Raw genomic sequence first — 18,115 nt, 5'->3', positions numbered from 1 at the left:
GAAGCGAGACGCTTTCAGTGTTCCTCTCGATGGAACATGAAGAATGTAAAATCATGAAGGAAAGAAATTCAAATCTCATTTGGGAGAAATGAGGTTCGGCACAACAACTTCTTCCGCTGCAGTGTATATGGACCGCAGGCTGTTTATCACCCAAGCAGCATGATCCGGTTGAACCGCCGCATGGGAAAATCTGTACATCATCGCATCAGCGATGTTGATGATCCAATCCTTGGACTCCCTGGCCGCGAAATCGTAGTACGTGTAGTCGACCTGGCGCCAAACATCTTGCCATGACGATCTCGCACCTGGCAAGTACGTCTGGAAGTTTCCGACCTCGGCGTAGTTCGCAAGTCTGACTCCGTTGATCAGCGCCGTGATATCGGCTCTGTTTATATACTTCCAGACAACGATGGTCTGGGATGGTTTCAAGAACAGTTGTCAGCACACTGTTGTTTCTGAACGAGGGATTTTGGGAAAGGGTGAGCGGGAACATCGCCGAACTTACATTCCGCATTGTGGTGATGAGCTCCTTCGCTATCTTGGGATCCTGAAGTGCCTTTTCTGCCAGTTTGTAGGCGTTTTTATAGAGGATGGGAGCCGAAAACATTCCGTCTCTCAGTCCAGCCAAGTTTCCGCCAGAGCCAAAAATACGGCCTTTCAAACCATTCAGAGTGGAAAAGAGAAGCACAAGCGGTTTTGGGTTCAGCACCGAGCCCATAGTATCTCCGAAGCGCTTCTCTGCTGTGAGCCAAATCTTATTGCTCATGCCTATGGTGCCAAGGCTGGCCGGCAAGGCGTAGGAGTTCCAGTTGTCAAGGATCAGTTTGTTGGAATCGAGATCGACCAAGTAGTCCTTGACCGCTGTCCCATCGGGAAGGATAGCTTCGAGCCACCCTCTCAGCATGGCCCGAGCATACTGCAGCTGTTTAGGAGGTTAGTCGCGCTGCTTCTTGATACTCTGTTGCGGCTTATTCCATCGGAAGGCAAATGACTTACGTCAACGACATGATCCGATTGGACCGTGTCAATAATGGCCTTTGGCGCTCGTAGAGCCAAATCCGTTGCGTAACACACTGCTGGCTTTGCGATAACCACCGCCTTTGGAAATTGCAGCTTTCCTGGTCTTGTCAACAACTTGGTACTCTCAAGAATACCTCGTGCTCTGTGTGTTAAAACCCCTCTGGTCACTTCTTTACCAGCTCGATACCAGATGTTGACTTTGTACTCACGACTGCGCTTTTCAACGTGGTGATATTCATCCTCGCCCGGTGTCGAGACCCAGTCGAGAAAGTCTTCTTTGTCACAGTAGCCATCCTCGTCCTCGCCGGGTATCGAGCGCAGGCTGAGTAGGTCTGCTGTGGCATCGTCGTCATCATCTTCGCCGTCATCCCCCTCGCTCTCACATAACCATGGTTCAACGCTGCAGAGATCAACGTCGGAACAGTCGGCGTCGGCGAGCGATGTTGGAGAGCAGCACAACGACTTCTTCCTCCACCCTACAGATGAAAGCTGGTTAGCGATTTCCAAAAACGTGAGAGAGTATGAAGGGCGTTGTAGGGTTGTAGGCAACTCACAACTGCATGATACCCAGCTGTCTCCCTGAGGATTCGTCGCAAGTGTGACCTCATTTCCAGCGCAGGTGTTGTCGGCACAGTCACCTTTGCCAACCCAGTGGCATTCGTTGAAGGGCTTGAAGTCCGTCTTGCAGCAATAGTGGTTACCGTACGACCACGGCCGGCACTTGCCTTCAAGGTCTGCGGCGTAAGCAACATCCTGCTCGCCCGACTTGCATTCTTCGCCGCTGAAGTTCCGAAGTTGTCAGTTCTGCACGCCATAAAATCTTTCTCATACGAGGAGCAAACTCACCAGCCGCTCCAATAGCAATTCTTAGTCAACGGGCTCCAGTCCGGCGACTCGCAGCAGAACACCTTCCAGCCGCGGTTGCACGAACTATCGTCTTCCGTTTCGAAACCCCCTCCCGGCTTCGAATGCTCGTCGGGGAACAGGTTGATCTCGCCTGCGTGGCACTGGCCGTTGCAGTCCGCACCACCGCCGCGCCATTGGCACTTGTACTCGATGTTCGAGGATTTGCAGCAGATGGCACGCGCTTTGCCGCCGTCGCACTTGGCTTCGTCCCAGCCGACTGGGTTCTCGTCTGTCTTGCACCATCCGTTGCTGTTCTGGCCAATGTCCACGCAGGAGTCGGCAATTCGACATAGCTTAGTAAAGTCACCTTCAAACTGGGGTAACCTCTTGAGACTTTCGGTGGAGGCTGCGCTTTCAGTGTCGTTTACTATCGCTGCGTTGCTTGGAACCTTGCGACCCAGCAGCCCAGAATGTGCGGTGTACTCGTAGTCATCTACGTTTTCTGTGAGCACAACTCATGTTGCTTCAATGGCGCGTATAACTCACCCAGGTCGGATGCCCAAATGAGGGATCCTGAGAAGCCCACTTCATTGGCCCAAGTGACTTTCTGCTTGTAGGTGTCGGTGTCGTCGTAGGAAATCCACTGGTTCGAATCCCATGAGAAATACTTCACCGCCGCCTCCTTGTCCCATACAGGTTTGATTCCAGGGTTCTTATCGAGGATGTCCTTGATCTCGTAGTGACTGAGGTAACCGCTGGTAGCAGTACAAGAACCCTTGTTGGCTCCCCCGGAAAAGGGGCATCCTGGTTGGGTGCATGCCGGGTCTTGGAGTGTGAAAGCTCTCCCGTAGAAGCCGAATCCCAAAGCAACCTGGTCTGGTGCAATGTCATTCCTCCAAAGCAGCTCTGCAGCTCTCTTGATCTCGGTCAAGTTGGTATGGCCCTGTACGATACTGCCGCTGTTGATTGGTCAGCAGAGCGTTCGAATCTTATTCGTCTCTTTGGTTACTTACATTGGATTATTGCTATCCCAGACACCATGGAGGTCGTAGGACATCTATGGGGATAAGGTTAGATCATAGGTATAGACAGAAGTGATGGGCCGGGGCCCGGCTCTGAACTCACCAGATTGGTCCAGTCGGCGTATTTCAACAGGCCAGGCACATCGAACCACTTGAGGTACCAATATGAAGAAGGGATGGTGAATGTTAGGCCGACATGACGGCCACTTGCGTCAAACGTCTCTCGAAGTGTCTTGAAGAGTGAAACAAAGTTCTTGGTGTCGTCTTCTTTGCCGCCGCGATCTGGCGCTCCTGGGTACTCCCTGCAAAGCAATCAATATCATTCGATGAATACGATGATAATAGAAGAAGGAAGAAGGATATGTAGATAGAAGATTTTGCGTAGGCGATTGGGAGCAGCCAGTCTTACCAGTCAATATCAACACCATCGAACCCATATTGCTCCAGGAAAGTTACCACGTTGTTGGCGAATTGCTTTCGCTTCTCGGATGACCTGGAAATCTCTCCCAATAGGGGCTGAGTGACGGTGTTGTTGTCCGAGAACGTCCAACCGCCAACACTAAGCCAGACCTCGATCTTGGGGTTGAGGTCCTTGACAGCCGTGACGGTCTTGAACAGGTCGGCCGGTGTGGCAGAGTCCATGGTCGTGATCTTGTAGGTCTTCGGCTCGACGAAAGCAAAAGCAAAGTTGATGTGCGTTAGAGCTCCTACTGAGGCATTGCGATGACATGTCAGGGGGATTCGTTACAAAGTTTAGTGACCATACATACAGGGAAGCTCATGTGGTAAGACTGCATGGCAGGTTGAACGCGCACTCCATGCCTCGTAGTATCCGATAACTGTGCTCAAAATCAACGTTAAATCATTACCCATCAGTCTCATGTATGGAATCATCCATTCTCAAAGAATGCTTACCTCTGTTCAACACTTTTGACTTCTTTCCAGATGGCTTGGGGTGTAAGACACAGTTGCTCTGGCATTCATCATCGCAGTATTCGTCTGTGGTGCCGCAAAAGCCGTGCTTGCTACAACTAGGTACAGGCAAGCAAGTTAGCCTTCACCGCATTGAAGCCGACTGTTGAAATGGAACTTGCCAAACATTGAGGGGGCACTTCTCGTCAGGTGGGTCAGAGTACTGGCCACATTCCGCATGTGCGTCACAGTTGGATGTGCAACCATCACCGCAATACGTGGGACCTGGTCAAAAGATCGTCAGCTTTATTATTTTTTGAACCGTCAAAGATAATGGAGGGGAAAATAGATCTCACCGTAACCGCAGTTGCCCGATGCACCGCAGCAAGCATGGTTCTTGCACGGTCTACCCACGGCGCAGGTATAGTCATCAGCTCGAGAGAACAAAAGTGAAGCATTGGATGGGGCAGCTGATTGTTGACCAAAGCCTTCACTCAGCTCCGTTGACAGATAACGGGCCTCGTGGGCACTGTTTGCTTGGGCATCTTTTCCGAGCTTGAAACCTTGCAGATGGGAACGAACCCCAATGAAGTGAACGAGGACGACCAGCAGTACCACAAGTAGAACACTCTGGTATGCAATGTTCCTCTTGAGAAGCTGCATCATGGCGGTAGCTAGTAACAGCACAAATGTGAATGGTAAAATAGAGATGAGTGAGATTTCGACAGATTGAACGATGGGAATATCTGGATATTTGGACTTCAGGACGTTCGTAGCCTTTGCTCCGGGTGAAATAACTCGACCAAGCTCTATTCCGATGCCCGCAACCTCATAACTCGGACTCGCTCTCGGAGCAACATGGCAAGTACCTCCAGCGACTGACGTTGCCTGGCGACTCTATTTCCGCCGCCCCTTTTCACCGACGACGATCATCCATGACAGGGTTTAGAAATTGCCTTTGAAATCCATCACAGTTAACAACTAGATGCTTTCTATCCTCGTGATAGTTCTTTTGTTGAATGCCAAGGAGTCCGGACCGTTTTACGCGCTCATATGCCAGGGGTATTTCGTCTGAATGGCCATAGAAAGGCCGACGAAGGTGCCTATCTGCCAAGAATCTCGCGAAATCCCGCTCACGGGAACTAGGAAGCATCCGGCGATGGTAACCTATGCGGTTCATCAGAAGGATTTCCGCCCTTACATATGCATCGGTCAACGAAGTAAGCGTGGCATTAAGCTTACTTGCAGTGGCATATGACTTGAGTTGAGATATCAATTGGTGGATTGTGACATTTCAGAAGCAGGTACCGAGCACTTAGTGCTTATTTACACTATGTGTGCGCGGAAGTGGCGTCGGTGATGATCGTGATGGTTATCTTCAAATGCAATGGGACATGTTGTACGGAGGCGCGTGGCCCATGATGCAGCTGACAGGCACAATTGTCTCATTTCGTCACGACGCGATGTTGCATCTATGCTGACATCCAGCCTAAGAACAGCCCACCAGGATGCATGTTCGCACTTGCAGATCTATTTGAGCCATCAAGTCGGAGAATTAGATGACAAGCTTTGGAATGAGCCACTAGACTGGATATCACCCTTCCTATCACCAAAATGGATAGCTTATCCGAGTAGACGAATCCGCAGACGGCTTGGCGTCTGATGCGCTAAAACGTCGTGCTTTTCCTTGAGGAAAGTTTCTCCATGGAGCCTAGTTCGCCGAACAGTGGTTGATATTCACTTCGGACTCGAGGTAATCTACTGCAGTTCAATACGACGCATCAAATTTCGAAATGTGGCAGGTGCAAATGTCACCAGACGAAAAAGGGACCTGGATTCGACTTACGTCTGACTGTGTCTTCACCGGTTGAAGGCCCATGTAACATGGGTTTAATTACACATTCTGCAGGAAATTCGGCTCAGCTCGGAGGGGCAGGCAGATGATGAATGGCAAGCTCAATAGCAAAACCTCTAAGCAATAAGGCGAACATAAGTATCACCATAAGACAAACAAGTAGGCTCTTTGGTGTCTCTGAAATGAACTGAACTCCATGACTGCAAAATGGCGTCTCTTCTCCGAATCCTGTGTCTCGGCACGTTCTTCAACCTGGTCGTTTTGTGTCCTTTCTCTTCCGCTCAGCAACTTTCTCAATTCGTCTGGCCTTACGATACTCTCGGTCTTAGCGGTGCGTGCTTCACGGCTCTCAACAGGACCGTAGCATCATGCAGCTCTCTACTAGGCAACCAGATTAAGGGGTAAGTGAAAAGGAAAACAGCCCAAAACCATGATGATGACAGAAAGGCTGATACTTTGCGTCTTCTTTAGTGGTTCTGTTGGCTTGTTAGATGAGCGCTCTCTTACGGCTCTATGCACCACTACTTGTGAGAGTGACCTCAAGAGCCGACAAGGCGCGATCAAGGCTGCCTGCAAAAGCAGTCAGGACGTCATGATTCCTGAAGACAATAGGATTGCGTACCCTGGTAAGCATTGAAACACTTTCTCGAACTCAGCCATGGGACTTACTACGTGCAACAGCAACCTACCTGGTAGACAAGATGCTATACGCTTATAGTCTTTCCTGTTACAAAGACAAGTAAGCAACCATCCAATGCTGCGCTCTGGATACTTGGAGGAACTCTAGCTGACACTTTCCTTCCCTCCAGGGCATCCGGGCAGTATTGCGATTTGCTCATGGCCAAGTTCACCAATGACACACTACCCCAAGATGAGTGCTCAGACTGCAACCTAGCAAACATGCAGAAGCAGCTGTCTTCACCTTTCGGTTACAACAGTCGTGCGGCCTCAGAATTCTCCTCCGTTACCGCCAGCTGCGGTGCTGCTGGATATGCATATGTCTCTCCCACCAAATACGCCCTGAACAGCACAAGTGCCGGCATTCCTTCAGCCACAGTAACGGATGCGCCGGTGCCGACTTGTGCCGGTACAGTTACGGTCCAAGCCGGAGACACGTGCGATAGCATAGTCGAGACCAACAAAATTCCTACTCATCAGTTCTTTTCGTTGAACAACATCATCGGAGACTGTCTCAATCTCCCATCTGCTGGGTCGAGATTATGTCTGCCTAGGAGCTGCCAAATACACGTCGTCAAAACATCTGATTCATGTCAGTCCATCGCAAAGAAGTACGGGCTCAGCCAAGCGCAACTGCTCGCCTGGAACCCGATGTTCGATGCCAAGTGCTTCAACATCGGCGATTCGGTTAGCAGACAGATCTGCGTCAGGTATGTGTTGTCTCACGAGCGCTGATTATGAATTCAATGAGCTAGGTATCTCATTCTGTGTCGTCTGGCTAACGCCGTGAAGCTCACCAGGCGGTTCTATCGATGTTCCTGGCGGCGAGGTGACTACAACTGCAGCGCCCGTGCCTACCAATTACCCTGAAGGAAGTAACAAGAATTGCGCCCAATGGTATACAGTGAGTTCAAATCTGACTTGAAATATGGCCCATAGTTTCTAATATTGTTCTCTCCAGACGGTCGAGGATCAGTATTGCAACGACATTTCTGTCGCCTTCGGCATCTCTCTTGCGGACTTTTACTTCTTGAACCCTCAGATCGACAAGTCTTGTAGTAATTTGTGGCTTGGTTATGCCTACTGCGTCAAGGCGGTCGGGTTCATCACGACATACCCGGGATACACTACATCACAGCCGGCGACAAGCTTCACGCGCCCGCCAACGACAACTTCCACCAAAGTGCCCCAGACTCAACCACCAGCACCACTTGCCTCGGGCTCCAAAAGTGATTGTAAATCATACTTGGAAGGGCTCGACAACGCAGACCTGACAGACTCGCTCAACAAAAACGGACTGGATATGGACAGGTACCCGGATTTTGATTTCATGATGACGAACAACTGTTCCCAAATAGCCCGGCAATACGGAGTTAATGTGACCGATATCCTATCATGGAACCCGAGTCTATCAAGTCAGGCGTGTCAGCTTCAGGCCGGCCTTCGGTACTGTGTTGGGACTGAGGATGTAGACTCGGGCAGCCGAGGTAAGAGCATGTCGGCGAAGCACAATGCACATGATTTTGAAGGACTTACACTGAAAAACCATGGATAGATGACTACCTGAGATCCGAGTACTGCGCAGAGATGGTCGAGAGTGATCTTATCATGTCCGGAACTGCGCCTGACTGCAGTTGCTACACCGTCATCTCTGGCGGAGATGCAGGCGGTAAGCCCGTCCTCCGACAGATAACCCCTTATTTCATTATGGTTACTCACTGAAATCTTCACAGAATTGGACTGCGGCAGCATAGGATATCCCATAGCAAATGTGGCCGAAATTCTGGCGCTAAACCCTTGGATCAGTGGCGGCGACTGCGACGTTGGAGTGTTCGCCGGTCTCAATACTGATGAATCCGACCGCGCTGTATGCCTGCGAGGCGGCGGCGTGGCCACGACATCCCGTGTGTCTGGTATCACGACCTCCGTCTCGGCAACTACCAAGCCGCCGACTGTCACGACTACCAAACCAGCAACCACCACCACATCCTCAGCCGCAGCGCCTTCTCCAACTCAGCCCGGTACGATTACCTCCTGCAAGAAGTTCCACAATGTCGTCAGTGGTGACGGTTGCTGGTCCATTTCCAACCAATACGGGATCTCGCTGGAGAACTTTTACGCCTGGAACAGCGGCGTTGGAGCAGACTGCTCGGTCGGCGTGTGGTTGGGCTACTCTGTGTGTGTGGGCGTCTGATGTTATTGTGATATTTGTTCGATTCACCTGTCGATAGTTTATCTAAATCAGGTACTCTGCCCGTTGAGTGCCTGTTAAATAGTTTTCTAGTGTTATAACATGGCTCTTGTGAGAGGTCTGAAGCTGGTGTCATTTTCGACTTCATTCGCATCTTGCATCATGCATGAGTAATGAATTTCAGACATGTGTGTGACACATCTTGCGTTGGTATTACTTGATACATATACTCGCGAGTTTGCCTTCGGAAAACGCCTTCCTATCGCCGCGTCTTACGTAGTCATTCTCACGTTATGTTCCCCAGCCTGCCCACACGCCTGGGGGTCTCTTGTAGGCGTATTGCCAGTCGGGCATGATCCCCGTGGAACCCATGAAGTTGTACATCTCAACGACGTAGTAGCATGAAAGATTCATCCAGAAGCGATCTTCGTCTTCCTCGTCTTCGTCCTCGTCGTTGTCCTCCTCATCCTCATCATTCCCTCTATTTGGGCGCGCAATGAGCGACACATACACCGTGTTCGGCCTCAAACCTTTCACCTCTTCATTCTCATACCTCTCAAAAGACTTCAAACACTGTTCGTCGACGTAAAGGCAGTGGCTGTAACGGGGAATCACGAACCGAGCAGCCCAGAATGCGCCGTCGCCGTCGCGCTCATCCGAAGCAGACTCACACCATTCGTGGAAGATCATCCTCACTTCATCCTTGGTGCGTTTGCTCAATCGAGTTCGATCCTCCATGACGGTCCATTCGAGGTCGTTTATCTCCCTCAACCACGCGGGCAGGTCTTCGACAAAGGTCTGCTCGACAGCAGTCTTGAGATGATGCATGTATCTATGCCATAGTTCGTCTAGTTTGCCGCCGTAGGCTGTCCGATAAATGACGAAGCCGAATTTGCGGTGGATTGGAAGAAGACCGGAGTCGGTTTCTTGTACGGAAGAGCGCGGTACCCAGTCGTGGCCATTGCACTGGACCATGGCCTCGCCTGGTTGAGTCGGAGGTCTCATTTTTTTGAGAGTCGATTGATGCCGAGATGCTCTGCAGCGCGCTGATAGAGCATGAGAAGAGGCTTGCGGGGTACGCAGTGACAACGAGCCGAATTGATGAAGGAGGCTTCGCCGCTGGAATCGACGGGCCATTGAGTTCATGTCGAAGTAAAATGCACGGGGCTGTGGAGTTTGCGCGATGACATTGTGGTGAGACAATATTAAGAAATGGATAATACTTGTTCTTGAGTGAACGCCGATTAAATTTCACTGTTTTAATGATGAGAGATGTAACTCTAAGGTAAGCTGGGCGGTTGGGAACACATAGTAGGCAGGTAAGGGGGATGACTCTCATCTGCATATGAGATATTGCATTAAAGCCAAAAGCATTTATACATTTATTGAACCACACTTCGACCACGAGAGTCGCCCTTGATTTTCTTTGCGTGCTGCGGAACGACGGCAAATAGTTTTCCTGGCGGTTTGCAGGAGGATCTACGACGCTAAGTTTTGTTGGTCAGCTTTGGCCCGTCACCTGGTCAATAAAAGCCACCCAATGCAACGGCGGCCTCGACTAAGACGGCTGGCTGCCCGTCAGCCTCAATCAGCAGCGGGTGAGGCGTTTACATTGTCTGGCCACATTTGACGTGCAAATGCGATGACAATCTGACCGACGAGGTATTCGGTAAGATATTCATTGAGTGTCTCTCCAGCCGCTCCGTATGAAGAGGCTACAGGTCTCAAATAGCACCCAATCAAGTAAGTGATGATCGACACTGTTTGCCGAGACGCATCCGCCTTGCGCAGGACTCAAGACAGCCTGGAGGCCACTTAATACTGGAGGTTGGTCGCCGCGGTTCGCTGATGTGCATAAGCATGCAGGCGAACACACTGGTGCCTGCACCACCAATGACCAAAAAATAGCCGGGGTGTCTGTCAGACCCGGCGTTTTCACACCAGGGTGTCGCAGAAAAAGGGTTTGCAAGAACGGCTTCATTTGAACCATGTTCCCTTCATCACATCATTGCGGAAGCCTCAAGCCGTAACACGCCATGGCACAGTTCAGCGACTGGACTCACGAAACGGAGGTGGCGGTCCTTGACGAAGTCGCAGCCGCTCAAGACGATAGTCCGGATCGCGTCCGACCGCGAGAGTCATCATTTAACCACCCGTCGGAGGAAACGAATGTCGACGGCCATGAGGCACCGAGGCCAGAAAGTGGTTCGTCGCATTGGGACCCGCGACCCGGGTTCGCGCACATCGATGGCGACGTGAACGGCCCCGGGTACAATGAGACTTTGGTCGACATCGTCTGCGTGCCGTGTCCCGGCGCCGATCCCGTCGAGACTTGGGCCCGCGACCCACTCCCGGAAGGGTACTTCGGCCACCCGGGCGATGATCTGCCGGAGACGACTTTGAAAGAGCTTGCCGGAGCCAGCATCTTGTCACCAACCATCAATCGACATCTGCCGAAAGCGGCGCACTTGTGGGTGAGGCAAGGGATCAGGAAAGATGTCAATAAGGCGAGGGTACTGCTGTACCGGCACCGGGAGATGATCGAAGGCCTGACCCTGGATGAACTGGCGGACGACTTGATCGAGCAAGTGTGGAGTGTCAGGGAGGGTAACGTGAGTAGATCTACTGTTTACATGAGATTGTGAGCTAAGAGTTGCAGCAACGATCTCGGCCTTTATTCTTCATCGCCCACAGTATCGGAGGTTTGGTGGTTGAGTCCGCGCTTCTGAAAGCCACACAAAGTTCTAGATACAAACCTTTTATGTACAACTGCCATGGTGTCACATTCTTTGGTAAGCTTTCGAGAAAGATTTCTACATGGCACCTTGTCTGATTTGATTTCCATAGCTACCCCTCACAGAGGCTCAAGCTACCTGTCCATGAGGAATCTGGAGAACAGTATCCAGCGCCTTTTACGCCTGCAGCGGCCCCTTCCACAATCCATCTCAAATGAGCTTCGACTGGGCCACAAGCCTATGCTCAAGATGCACGATAAGTTCGCGACAATTGCGGCAGAGCTCAAAATCTGGTCATTTTATGAGACAATCGATTCTCAACTATCAGGGACTGGATCGCAAAATCGCGGTACAGCCAAAGAAGTCCGGTTTGGTGCTCCCATCGTTTCCATCAAGTCATCTTTAGTCGGCGTCCGCCAAGAGCGTGTCTTCGCTCTCGATAGCGAGCATGCCAATTGTGCCTCATTCGGCCTCGGGAACACAGAGATGATGAGCACCTACCTCAAAGAACTTGCGGCAGCTGTCACGAAAGCCACTTATCTGAGCTCTCAGTATTTCCATAATCCCCTCAGCCTCAAGAAGCATGTTAAGGTCGAGATCATTGGATTCTACGACGACCCAGATGCAGAGCTAGAGTCGGATGTTCGTCTTTACTTCACGAAGCTTCATCTCCAGGAGTTTCTGGACAAGGGTCCGGAGCGATGCCTCGAGGAGCGCTTGAGAAGAACCACCCTCCGACCACGATCGGATCCTGTCTCTCCACCACAGCTCCCGGAAGCCTCGCAGCAGAGCAGTAGCGGTCTTGGAATTCTGGCAGGTGTTCATGAGCTGGGCCAAAGATTCTTCGGCACGTCTTCCAACTCGGGAAGCCGACCAAGAACTGCCGACTCCGAAGGTCAGGGCTCACCGCCGATTGTGGTGACTCGTCCTGCCATGGCTGGCAGCTCAAACTCAATGCCTGCTGAACCGATCCGCCGAATGGGATCTCTCACAGTGCCACCGCTGTCACCACCTGGATTTAACAGGCCTTCGAGCCGAATGAGCAACGCTGAGAGCACAAGATCAGATCCCACCGAATTGGAACTGTCCCCTACGGCCGTAAATCCGTGTCCCGTTCCAGAGGCCCGGGTTGAAAAAAGTCATTCCGAGCCTCTATCCCGACGTCAAGATCGTCTATCAAGAGCATCGGCTCTAGATGATTTGACCGCAGGCTTCTCAAGACCAGATCCCGCAGCAAGAAAGTTCATGTGGATCCATACTCCGTCTACCAATCCATCCTGGGTGAAGGTAAGTTCCATGGAGTCTCTCCGTATGATTAAATATTCAAGTAGCTTATGCAGTTGTCGTACAGGATGTGTTTGATGTGCTCGGGAACCCACATGATGCAAGTTTTGCAAAACTATTCAATAATGATAACTGGGCTTCCAAACACGTAATTGGAAGACATTCTCAATCTCAGGCATCGTTTATCAAGCCATCATGCAGCTACATACCCGCTGGTTCAGGTATAAAGCAGACTTCAGATAACCTTGAACTAAACTTTGCTAATTCTTAGTCCAGCTCCATCCCCTCATCCATCTCCCAACTATTCTGGGCGTAATAGTCCACGATCTGGTCCTTCGTCGGCCTTTCTTTATGTCTACCTTCCCTTTCTACATTTCGATACCTACATCGATATTCTGCAAAGACGGAGATTCATACTGCGTCGCATGGAACATGGCCGCGCCCGTCCTGTCCCCCAAGACGTTGCTGAACTAGAGTCCGCCGAGATGAGAATGATCTGGGAGTACATTGGCTATGATCCTCCGCTTAATTACCGCCGGACTCTGGATCAGTTTGCATACCCTTCTCTGAGGGACACATGGGCCCGCGATGACGACCAGATGCTTTACAAACTTACCAAGAATCGAGCATCTGTGGGAGATGACCGTGAAATCTTGACCTTGACTAGAAGGCAGACTGCAGGATCTGGGTGGAGTCCGACTGAGAGACTAACACCATCAAGTACTGGGCTGCTGGATGAACAGACACAGCAGTCAGACACTGATGAGGAGGACTTGGAGGAGGTCATTAAAGATGGCAAAGTCCTCATGGTCGACCAGCTTTGGCTCTGGGCTATTGACACAAGTGAGCTTTATTGAGTTAAGTTCTAATGCGTCAAGAGTAATTGCTGACTGACAACACTAGCCACGGTGACAACGTTCTTTTCGAAGAGAGAATCCAAACCCAAGGAAGGGCCACTGTTCCAGCAAGCGGATCTACGGAACAGCGTTTACAATGAGCTGAACGGCGATTTAACGGGACGATGTGAAAATTCTCTGGATCTGGCAGCGTTCATAGTGCTTCATGCAATCACCGTACTTCTTGATCGAGCCTCACACCCTGATCTAGAGGTTTTCAGAATCTTCGAGGAAGCCATTAGTATGTTGGTAGGTCGAGGATCGGTCCCTATATGACGAGTAACAGGCGGTTTCTAACTTTTAAAGACTGAGCGAATGACTTCCTCTCTAAAGCGCTTCCGAATGCAAACCTTCAAAGATACTGGGGTCGGTTCAGACTCGGAGAGCAATCGCCCAGAGTCCATCAAAAAGCGTCACAAGCGAGAACTTCAGGAAGCCGAGCGTGAAAACCGAGAGAACACATCCGCGCTGATGGAACTTCGCGATTTAGAAGACGAACTCAAATCACTAGAGAGGCTATTTGAGCAACAAGATGGTGTGGTCAAGAACATGAAGGCTGTCTTCGAGAGTGACGATCTCAAGCATCTGACGCGTAATGGGAGGATGTTTCTCGACGAGGCCTTGGACAAGCTCGAGGAGTACAAAAGTCAGACGACGGAAATGCTGAAAAGGGTTGACACGACGCGAAATGACGTGAGTAAGAGGGTTCAATGTGCGAGAACACGAACATGCTGATAAGTTTTAGTATGAAAAACTTCTGGAGATGGTTCAGCGCCAAGCACAAGTCGATGAAGTACGCTGGTCACGTCTTCAGACCGAGCTCGCATCGTCTCAAAACTTATCCGTTATGACATTCACGACTTTCACCGTCATCTTCCTCCCGCTGTCATTCTTCACGAGTCTCTTTGGCATGAACACAATCGAGTGGGACGCCGAGCAAGGGAAGCTTCCTTCGATCAGATATATAGGGGCCATTTCGCTGCCCCTGTCCGTTTTTCTCATAGGCGCTGCTTTAATTGCCGCGTTCAGCACGCGTGTACAAGAATACGTGAGAATCGGGTACAAGGGCGGAAAAGGTGTTGTCAAGTTTGCGTGGTCCGGTGTAAAAAAGGTTGTGCCTGAGCAGAAAAGGCAAAAGCGACGCGATCGGATTGACAGGGAAGAGAAGGAGGCGCGGAAAACAAGGATACGGGATCGCGGATATGACTTCTGGGCGACGGTGAGAAGAGAGAGGGGGAGTGAGTACCGGATTCCGGAAGTCAATCTGAACAAAACTAGCGAGATCTCGAAAAGCTCTTGGTAGTGGTGAAGTTTAAAGGCCTCCTCGGTTTTTTTCTCTGTGCCATAGTCGTCTTCATCATCTTTCGACAACCTACCACTGCCATTCTCATTTCTTGCAACGTTGGTTTTGCCTAGCTAACTGATTTGTATGCGGATAAACTCAAAGCATGATTACTATCATTCTAAAGTTGCCAAGTCAAACAAATGTGCTGGCGTAGCGCGATAATATAAGCTGACAATAAGTGCGGGAGCTCCCGATTCCAAATCCTCGGAAATGCCTCTTAGCGCGCCATTAGGAAACTCCCTTAGAACCTTAAGGTTCGTTCAGGCAGGGTTACACCTTGTCTACAGCCGTTGTCTGCAAGTTTGAGTTGTGTCTATCGACACGGGTACGCGTATTTCTACATGGATGATGATGCCTCCGAGTAATGATGTGTACGTAAATAGCGTTACAAGTTACCTTAATGACTGAGGTACATGTTCACCAGTACAAGAGTCGTAAACCGTGATCGAGAGAGTCTGGCTGGTAGCCGTGCCCATTTGGCCGTATTATTAATCAAGCCCGGTAGATAACCTCCAGTACAATGTACGAGTACGGACTCAATGCAGAGGCCCGTCAATTGCGTGTCATGAGAACGAGATCTTGATTGATCTTAACAAACATCCATGAGCCGTGAATCCCAACACAGGAGAGCTGTTTTCAAAGGTACAGATTTACGTGTCTGTTATCCTAGGTGTGGCTTTGAAGACTGATTCCTCAGTGACCTGCGCCTCACGTGGGAGTCACCTCGGAGCAACTCAGGGGCTCAGGCCCAAGCAAACATGACGTTGGCGGCGCTAATGTCTGGAGATCGGAACAAGCGGCGAATTTCTTACGTCTCAACATTACACGAATCAGAGGCTCAAAGCTCAGTGTGCACCAGGATGAAAGCGCAAGTCGGGCGAACACGTCCGTGGGAACGATCAATTCAGTCCCATGGGTCAACGAACCCCTTGCCATCCAGTCGATGCTGAGACCCTCATCGTCAGATCTAATCTGAATGCGCCCGCGAGAACGTTCAAGAGACATTTTTCTATCTATACCGGGGGAACGTTACCCAAAAACGGTTTCGGCGAGTACGAGCTTTCTCAGAACTTCGATCCCGAGTCCGAGGCTGGCCCCCGCGCCACGCCCCATCAAACGCGCGCGCGGCGCATGTTTCACGCGAAGCGACCCATCGAAGCAATAAGCTTATTATTCATATTACTAAACTCACAAATAAGAGGACTAAGACGCTGCTCAAAGACCACTGGCCAGTCATGTTCGGTGCGCTTGATCTGGTGCTCGAACACCACCACATAATATCCCCTTCACCAACCTCGGGTGTCTGTGCCGGGCACGACTCGATCCTCCAAGATGAAGGTCTCGTCATTCGTCATCTTATCGTTTGCTCTTCTCGCCGAGGCGTTGCTACCTCGTTCTATTGAAGTAGAGTATATTAAGGACTTGCCAACAGGATGGGCTTGGTCGCGTGTTGCCGATCCTCAGCACCAACTTCAGTTGTCAATCGCCGTCGATAGAAGCCAACACGTACAACGAGCTCTCTACAGCGTATCGACCCCAGGTCACGAGTTGTACGGCAAGCACTTGTCAAGAGAAGAGGCACAGGCGCTTCTTTCGCCCGATGATGGATCTCGTGATTTGGTGGTCGATTGGCTTGTGAAACAGGGGAACGTTGAACCATCCGACATTGTCAGCGACGGACATTGGATCCGACTTACGACTACAGTTCAAAATGCTAACCAACTTCTTGACGCCGAATACTCCTGGTTCCGGAACGAAGATAGTGGGAAAGAGGTTTTGAGGACTCTGAAGTACTCGTTGCCGTTGGAGTTGAAGAACACGATCTCGCTGATCTCCCCAACGACCCGCTTCTGTTCGCACCCGATGATGCATACGTCACCTTCTACGACCGACTCGACCACCTCAGCAGAGCTGCGGAAGCACAAGAGGGCGTTCTCCGGCACCACACCAGAACCGCTTTGGAGATCTGAGGCAATCGCTCCAGCGGCACCAGTATCTCAAGCCCAAGTCGATGCGAGCTGCAATAGAACTGTCACTCCTAGCTGTATCAGGGCACTCTACAATGTTCCTTCCAAGCTTGCTGTGAGTCCCGCGAGAGGACTGGGCGTCTACGCCTCGCAGAACCAAGTGCCGAAGTTTGCAGACTTCGCTCTCTTCGCGCAGATGATCGACCCGCCGTCGACCGGAGTCAACTTTTCCTTCCTCAGCATCAACGGCGGCGTCACGAGCCAAGATCAGAACCAGTTCTCAAACGCCGAATTGAACTTCGACCTTCAGTACACCGCCGCGCTATCCAACCCGGTACCAAACATCGTCACAGCTGTTGCTGGAGATGGTCCCATCAAACTGGAGCTGGGAGGTTCTCCCGGCGATACCACCGAGCCGTGGCTAATCTGGCTCGATGCCATGCTCAAGCTTCCAGACGACAAGCTCCCGCATACGATCACCACGAGTTTCGGCGAGAACGAGCAGTCGCTACCGGATGGATACGTTCAACAAGTCTGCAACCAATTTGGCGCACTTGGAGCGAGGGGTGTCACGATGTTCGCCGCATCAGGAGACTCTGGGCCGGGCAATACTTGTGTCACGAACGACGGCACCAATAGCACGCGCTTCAATGCCGTCTTTCCGGCAGCTTGTCCGTTCGTTACTGGTGTTGGGGGTGTGAGAGGCGTTGCTCCGGAGAGGGCGAGTGACTTTTCCAGCGGTAGCTTCTCCGACAAGTTCGCCAGACCAGCATACCAAAACCAGGCTGTGCCCGCGTATCTGACAACCACCGTCGGTAACAAGTTTCAAGGTCTTTTCAATGCATCTGGTAGAGGATTCCCGGACGTCAGCGCTCAGAGCTTCAATGCCACCTTCGTCAGTGGAGGGCAGTTCGGCGGTTTCCAAGGAACCAGTGCTGCAGCACCAATCTGGGCTGGTATGGTTGGCATGGTTAACGCGGCACTGATACAAGCTGGAAAACCTCCCATGGGTTTCATTAACCCGTGGCTGTATGGTGCTGGACTTCAGGCCGTGAACGATGTTACGACAGGCGCGTCGATAGGCTGTACTGGCACAACTGCCTTTGGAACACAGCAATTCCCGCCTCAATTCGGGGCTAAGCTTGTGCCTGGAGCCAGTTGGCCAGCTGCGAAGGGCTGGGACGCGGTCACAGGACTTGGGTCGCCTGATATTGGTAAGATGCTGGCGTTGAGAATGGCCATGTAACTTGACTATAGATAAGCTGTATGAAAAGCTACCCAGCGATGACTCTTCGTTACATAGAACCGGACCACGACAGTGTGGTACTCTCGGTATCCCGGCTACTGTGAATGACGTTCGTCTG

At 51.1% G+C, this 18,115-nt stretch overlaps 4 protein-coding genes across 4 annotated transcripts; 2 read left to right on the top strand and 2 right to left on the bottom strand.

Moving 5' to 3' along the window:
• Positions 1–75: 75 nt before the first annotated feature.
• CkaCkLH20_05662 (symbiotic chitinase) lies at positions 76–3,530 on the bottom strand (the record flags this gene model as incomplete). Its single annotated transcript, XM_038888380.1, has 10 exons — positions 76–414; positions 506–922; positions 997–1,118; positions 1,197–1,496; positions 1,575–1,801; positions 1,867–2,359; positions 2,413–2,825; positions 2,880–2,923; positions 2,992–3,190; positions 3,298–3,530. The coding sequence occupies 10 exons, from the start codon at positions 3,528–3,530 to the stop codon at positions 76–78; spliced, it is 2,787 nt and encodes a 928-aa protein (XP_038746277.1).
• A 2,332-nt stretch (positions 3,531–5,862) lies between these two features.
• On the top strand, positions 5,863–8,527 carry CkaCkLH20_05661 (uncharacterized protein; the record flags this gene model as incomplete). Its single annotated transcript, XM_038888379.1, has 9 exons — positions 5,863–6,056; positions 6,127–6,281; positions 6,337–6,394; positions 6,465–6,711; positions 6,931–7,043; positions 7,126–7,237; positions 7,295–7,820; positions 7,889–8,002; positions 8,067–8,527. 9 exons carry the CDS (start codon positions 5,863–5,865, stop codon positions 8,525–8,527), a joined length of 1,980 nt encoding a protein of 659 aa, XP_038746276.1.
• Positions 8,528–8,815: 288 nt separating this feature from the next.
• CkaCkLH20_05660 (uncharacterized protein) lies at positions 8,816–9,529 on the bottom strand (the record flags this gene model as incomplete). The annotated part of the gene is made up of 1 exon (XM_038888378.1): positions 8,816–9,529. One exon carries the CDS (start codon positions 9,527–9,529, stop codon positions 8,816–8,818), a length of 714 nt encoding a protein of 237 aa, XP_038746275.1.
• A 1,031-nt stretch (positions 9,530–10,560) lies between these two features.
• Positions 10,561–17,997, top strand: CkaCkLH20_05659 (uncharacterized protein; the record flags this gene model as incomplete). The annotated part of the gene is made up of 8 exons (XM_038888377.1): positions 10,561–11,136; positions 11,184–11,316; positions 11,372–12,154; positions 13,018–13,386; positions 13,447–13,688; positions 13,746–14,132; positions 14,185–14,677; positions 16,490–17,997. The coding sequence occupies 8 exons, from the start codon at positions 10,561–10,563 to the stop codon at positions 17,995–17,997; spliced, it is 4,491 nt and encodes a 1,496-aa protein (XP_038746274.1).
• Between the last annotated feature and the right edge of the window lie 118 nt (positions 17,998–18,115).

Source organism: Colletotrichum karsti (genome assembly GCF_011947395.1).
Source record: "Colletotrichum karsti strain CkLH20 chromosome Unknown Scaffold16, whole genome shotgun sequence".
NCBI lineage: Eukaryota > Fungi > Ascomycota > Sordariomycetes > Glomerellales > Glomerellaceae > Colletotrichum > Colletotrichum karsti.
This window is presented reverse-complemented; position numbering and strand designations above follow the sequence as displayed.